The 6,403-nt window shown below is 44.9% G+C and overlaps 1 protein-coding gene across 1 annotated transcript in view; it reads right to left on the bottom strand.

The window, feature by feature from the left end:
• The window catches only part of DNAH10 (dynein axonemal heavy chain 10), a 172,643-nt gene that overhangs the window by 114,927 nt on the left and 51,313 nt on the right, over positions 1–6,403 (bottom strand). The window contains exons 16-19 of the mRNA XM_069081604.1: positions 5,835–6,042; positions 5,115–5,271; positions 735–1,211; positions 457–615 (exon numbers count right to left, since the gene is read on the bottom strand). Coding sequence (XP_068937705.1) covers positions 457–615; positions 735–1,211; positions 5,115–5,271; positions 5,835–6,042 — 1,001 coding nt within the window. The remainder of the gene's footprint in view (positions 1–456; positions 616–734; positions 1,212–5,114; positions 5,272–5,834; positions 6,043–6,403) is intronic.

Below are 6,403 nucleotides of genomic sequence, written 5' to 3'. Positions count from 1 at the left end.
AAAAAAATCATATCTTTATTTCCTCTAAACTCTAGCTGAAATTCAGCATTCCCTTCCATTATAAGCTAAAAAAACAAAAAACACGATTCTGAGATTGCTCCCATAGGCTTCACCAGACTGCCAAAGAGGTCACTGACCTCTCTGTCAACAAGCATTTATTAATCTCCTACGGTGTGCCAGGCACTGTGTTAAGCACCGGGGAGACGAAGAAAGACAAAAGATAGTCCCTGACCTCAGGGACCTCCCTCACAGTCTAATGGGGAAGACAACATGTCAACAGCTACTGGCATACAAGTCATAGACAGTACTCGATAAAGACACTAAAAATATGAAGAGCCTCTCCCTGACACGGCTCCCCCAGGGGCAGGAGAACTACATGCTGTCCAGATCTTTCTGAAAACAGTCTTGGCTGTGTGGCCAAGCCACCGAATGTTTAGGAAACACAAACTCACTTACAAAGAGGCCGTAGATTGCCATGGTCCGGTATCTCTCTTGAATATCTCTAAATCTCAGTTCCACCAAAAACGATTTGCTTCTAATTTCAGCAATTGTTGCGAGGACAAATTTGAGATCTTCGAGACTAGTGGGCGGCCTCTTGAGATTTTTTGCCAGCGTCTATAAAGAAAAGGTTGTGAGACCTTATGGGTATCTTGAGTGGGAAAAGAAACAGTTCTAAATGAACACTAGAAGTTGTGAATTTTTCCCCCACTGGCAGGAACAAAGCAGCCACATACCTCAAGCTCCTCATGGAGAAGGTACATCTCTTCCCTGGCTGACTCACTAAGAAGTCTCCCCAGAGAAACCAGCCAGGACTTGGCACTCTCCTGCACCGTGTAGGCCAACGGCCCCAGCTGGAGGCGGATGCACTGCTCGTCCTTGATCAGGGACTGCCGTGTCACGTCGTTGGCTATCTTAGAATAGAACTGCAGTTTGTCATCATAGGCCACACAGGGGGGCTTCTTGGCGGCAAACTTCTCCATGACGATGGCCTTGTCCAGCTTCCAAAGGGGACGATAGCGTTTCCACTTGTGCAGGTACTTCATGAGGTTGACCAGGACCCTGTGCACATTCTGGGGGACCATGATGGCCTGCTCCATGATCTGGGGGTTCAGGAACACGTCATCATAAAAACTCACTACAACGAGCTCCTCCTCCTCACCTTTTTGTGGGGGACACTCAATGCAGGTGCCATTCATCCATCGGACAAAATTCTAGTCAAGAAAAATAAGGAGAAAATATTTTGGGCACAGGCTTTGAAGTTTTCATTGCTTTTAATACTGACAAATGAATGTTATTAATTCTTCCTTGCTAAAGATAGATAAGAATGGGGGTTCTTAAGGTGGAGGGCGTGGGGGGCGTCCATGAACTTGGATGGGGGAAAAAAATAATATTTTTATTTTCACTAACCTCTAACTGAAATTCAGCAAATTCTTCCAGTTATTTAAAAATACAGTTCTGAGAAGGGGTCCATAGGCTTTACCAGACTAACTCACCCAAGTGTCCAAAGACATCAAAAAAGCTAAGAACTCCTGAACGTGAATGATATTGTCTGGGGTACACTGGTCTGATTACAGGCTGCACCCCCCTCCCCAAATGAGATCACTTTGAAAGGCAAATACACAGGTATACACCAAAACAGAGTGGTGTCATGATAGGATGACCTGGGCACAGGTCTCACCTCTGACCCAAACTGGCTTCATGACCTTCAACAAGTAACAACTCAAGGTTGGCAAGCAACTCCCTGGGGCTGTGCGTTGACCTACATTGGTAGAGGGAGTTTCCTTATTGGGAGTTCCCTAGAACTGCCTATAATGAAATCGGGGGTGCCATATAAGAAAACAGAAAGAGAAAGAGCATTCATCACCATTATCTCTGTTTCATTTAGGAGGTAAGGGGGACACACTCGGGCTGAGTAACTTTGCAAGTGCTACAGACCAGAGGCCAGGTTGGTCTCTCACACACTGACTACCCTTTGGTTGTCAGTGATCCCAGCAGTATAGGACAATGTGGATCAATGATAATTTGCTTTTTTTTTAAATAAAAGAACTTATCTTCAAAATTTAATATAAATTACAGCCTGGATTTTAAAAAAAAGTTATAGAATTATAAGACAAATTAAAATGAAGATATAGCACCACCTCCCTCCCTCCCTGGGGTGTTGTGAGGATCCAAGTGAAATAACACAGGTAAAATCCTCTTCGAACTTTAAAGAAGGTACTGGGCCTGGGATTTCATTGATGCAGGGAACTCCAGGGGGAGGAAACTCTCACCACTAATGCAGATTGGCACCTCTGCAGCTGATAACCCTTACAGAGGATAAAAGACAAGTTAGAGGGCGGTAGGTGGCACCTAAGTGCACAGAGCTCTGGGCCTGGAGTCAGGAAGACCTGAGTTCAAATAAGGCTTCAGAGGCCTCTAGGTGGGTGAAGCTGGGCAAGCTACTTTAACGTCTCTGGGTCTCAATTTTCTCATATGTAAAATGGGGATAATAATAGTCCCTCCCTTGCAGGTTTGTGAGGATCAGCTGAATTAACATTTACAAATGTTAAAGTGCTATATAAATACTATTCCTTGCTTCAAAACTGGTTCTCTGTCCACAATGCAATGTTAAGTAAATACAAAGTGTGGTGTGGACTTGCCAAGGAAGGCCCAGCCCTGGCAGTGTGCTCAGGAGACCCATGTGAATCCCTGATGAGCCTGCTTCTGGACATGTGTGCTGACAGCAAGGCAAGGGAAGGGCAAGCAGAGGTATTCTGTGACTGTTTCCTGTCCACTTACCGAATAGTAAAACCTTTTAATTGGCCACTACACCAGAATAGAGTGTCCGCACAAAAGGCATTAAGTGGCTCCATGACTGCTCACTCAGGCAGTTTGAGTGAAAGGGAAGAAATGCTGTAAGCCTCCAGGTTGGGAAGCCCCTCACCCACCTGGCCACCATGCTGCTTACCATGCCCTAGGTCACTGCTGTCCCTCTTAGGTCCATTAAAGAATCAGAGCATTGGAAGAGAGAAAGACCTGGTGAGGACACAAAAGACCAGAGGCCCCAGCGATGGCATCTCATGGCCACGGCTCAGCAAGGAAGGCTCCAGAGGAGGCTCCATCCAGGCAATGGGTCAGCTTGGCAGCTGAGACCGTGGAAGCCGCTTGGCCCCTGGCCATGCCACATCTAGCAGTGAACTTGGTGGGACAAATGCTTGAGCCAAGGTAGTAGAAGGGAGAGGGTACCCACTTTGGGGGGACATTTCTTTATTACCATCTCAGTAAATATACTTTTATAAAAGCTAACTGATGTTAATTGCTTGTCAATGATGCTGAAGAGATATCAATGGGCTGAACTGCGAGTGGGGTGCTAATTATTGAATCAATTAATAAAGGGGAGAAACTAACTGTAACAGGTGGTTGATATTGAGGAAAACACATTGGAATGGGGGCTCTGGCTGATAGCGTTAGAAAGATAGCACAATCACTCAGGGGCACCCTCAGGACTTTTAAGGGGAGATTAGCTGACTCTAGGGAATTGGGATATAGACACCCAGAGTTTAATCACTTTGAAAGTAATTCTAGGGAAGAAAGCTATCATAGCTGAGGCGATCAGGGCTTGAGCTATACTTTGGAGGAAACCAGGGATTCAGCGATGCTGGAAAGCATCTCAGGGCCAGCAAGTGGTGTATGAAGAGGGACAAAGATGAGAGGTGGAATTCAAGTACAGGGAAAAAATAAGAAAGCCAGACTGGCTGGAATACAGAATGTGTCAAGGGGAAAAAAATGTTCATTGAGCCTGGAAAGGTGGACTGGAGTCAGATTTCAAAGCACTTTAAGTGTCAAAGTATTCTGGCGGCCACTAATTCTTGAGCAGGAAAATCCCACAGCTAAACGGGTGGCAGTTGTGTCGATCTTGGATTAGAGAGGGAAGCAGCTCTGTAATGATCCAAATGGACAGTGATAAAGAAGACGCAGAGAAAGAGGATGGGTGTGAGAGATGCTGGAGCAGGCAGAACCAGCCAGACCTGCATCTGAGGGGATTTGGGGAGAGGAGGGGAGAGTGGAGAATGACTCCAGGGCTGCAAACAGGTTCTGTTTGTGAGGTTTTTTCCCAATCTTTCCTTTGTCAAATATGTTGATACCTTATACCTCAGTGGGTCTGTGAGCTCACTGGCATAATTTTATTCAGTTCAATTCAAAAACATGTTTTTTGTTTTTTCTTTATGTAAAGACTTGTGCACATGGCTTACACTCTGAGTTATCTTTCTAGCACTCTCCAGTCGAGTTTCCCACTGGGATTAGTCGCTGACATTTGCCAAATCACTAGCCAGGTTCATGCTTACAGGCTTCTGGGAAAGGATCAGAGCAAAGGAAACTGGACACAGGGGGCTGAAGCTATAGCCTCGGCTAAGCAGCAATACCCAACTATGGGGTTAACAGGGGAAGAAGAGAGATCATCTGGGCCATAGGAGTCCATTTGTACACATGAGGAAAGGGAGGCCAAAGTGACCTGCCCAAAGTAACACAAAGAGGACCAAGAAGAGGCAGAATCTGAACCCACTACAGATGTCTGCCAAGTGCTTAGGGCACTGCTTATCACACAAGAGGCATTTAATAAACACTTGTTCACCTTTCCTTCACTTTGCACTCACTGGCTGTCCCCACTGCCTGGAATGCTGTGCCCCATCATTTCCCTAACACAGCTCAGTTCAATCCCACCTTCTACAGGAAGCCTTTCCTGCCTCTCCCCCGCCCCAGCTGCTAACAAGGCCCCCTTTCCGTAATCTATTCTGTGTACAGAGAGAGACTGAGACAGAGATAAAGAGGAGAAAGAGAGACTGAGAGAAAGACAAAGAGAGAAAGAGAGGCTGAGACAGAGAAAGACTGAGAGAGACAGAAAAGAAGAGACAGAGAGTATTTTTCTAGTTATTTAGGGATTGTCTCCCCCATGGTGCCTACTACATAATAAGTAATACATTGACTGAGACTATACAACCTTCATGGGTTAAATAATAGAAGCCACTGGTCCAAAGAAAGAAGTTAGATTCACATGAAGAACACACATGGTCAATCTCAGAATATACATGGGATTTGGGGCAAGAAGGAAGCTCCACGGTCATCACAGTACTCACCTTTGTAACTTCCACACAGTCTCTGACACAGTGGACACATAATTTGTCTATCTCATTTGCACTGGGATGAAGAATTATCTCAGGAGCACTTAAAATAGTTTCTATTTGGAATAAGGGGACATTCCCAAGAACTAAAGCATTGAATGACTGTAAATTCCTGGTGGGAGGGAAAGAAAGAGTCTTAGTTGTGCTGCTAACACTTGTTTTCACAGTTCATCTTACACTGAGCGTGTGTGTGTCTGTGGGAGGGTGTGCGTGTGTGTCTGGGGGGGGTGCATGTGTGTGCATGTCTGCACATGCGTGTGTGCATATGCATGTGTGGGTGTACATATGCAAAGTGTGTGGTTTGCCCTTCATTCTCGAAGGGCACTATGACACCAGGAAGACGATGCCATGAGTTGCAAGGGGTACCACTGAGCAAAGTGAGTGTGGATAATAAACCTAATAGCTGAGTACATCAGCACAGCCGTGAAAGTCTAACACTCAGTGTGAAGTTGCTATTAGACAAAAAGCCCCGTGGCTTGTGTTTGAGGCTGGGTTCATTTTTGTGATGTGCAGTGGGTCTGGACCCACAATTTCAAGGTAGGAAGACAGTTCTCTCCTGTCAAGCTTCATGTAATCACGCTAACAGCGCAGGTGGTGGCTGATGGGTCCCTACTTAGCAGCAAGTTACAAATAAAATCATTAAGCTAGACCGAGGTTTTCAGAAGAGTAACTTACTTTAGGACTAATCTTGTCAAGGCTTGATAAACTTTATTTTCCCAATACAAATAGTAGGGAGCCAGTTTGGGGGCCTTGCCTGTGTTTGTGTGGATCACTAGGCCCTCTACTTTGGTGAGCAAGGGCCCTATAGCAAGGTATTTTCTGACCATGTGTTCTATATCTTTGGCTCTTTCGCGTTGGATACATTCAAAGAATTCCTTCACACCTGCAAAAGAGGTCCCAAGTTTACTGTTATATACAAATAATGGAAAATCTTAATGTCCACTTAGTTATTTTTGCTATAAAATTGATCATATCCATTGATAATTTTTCAGATAAAATACTATGATCATTTAAAAAATAAAACACTCTTACATACAGTGAAGTAAATCCATAAAACAGCCTCATATCTTTACAACCAAAAAATAATTTGTGCGAAAGCAAGTTTTTGTGAGCCATGGGAGAAAACAATATCTTTTTCTCTGAAAGAACAACTTAAAACTGTTTTCTCTGGCAAGAGGTCTCTCTCTGCAGGAGCGCTACCTCCTCTCTCTCTGCAGGAGCTCTATCTCCTCTCTCTCTCTGCA

Source organism: Petaurus breviceps, unplaced genomic scaffold, assembly GCF_028583685.1.
Source record: "Petaurus breviceps papuanus isolate PSGF00001 unplaced genomic scaffold, PetGlider_PUasm1.0 99, whole genome shotgun sequence".
NCBI lineage: Eukaryota > Metazoa > Chordata > Mammalia > Diprotodontia > Petauridae > Petaurus > Petaurus breviceps.
This window is presented reverse-complemented; position numbering and strand designations above follow the sequence as displayed.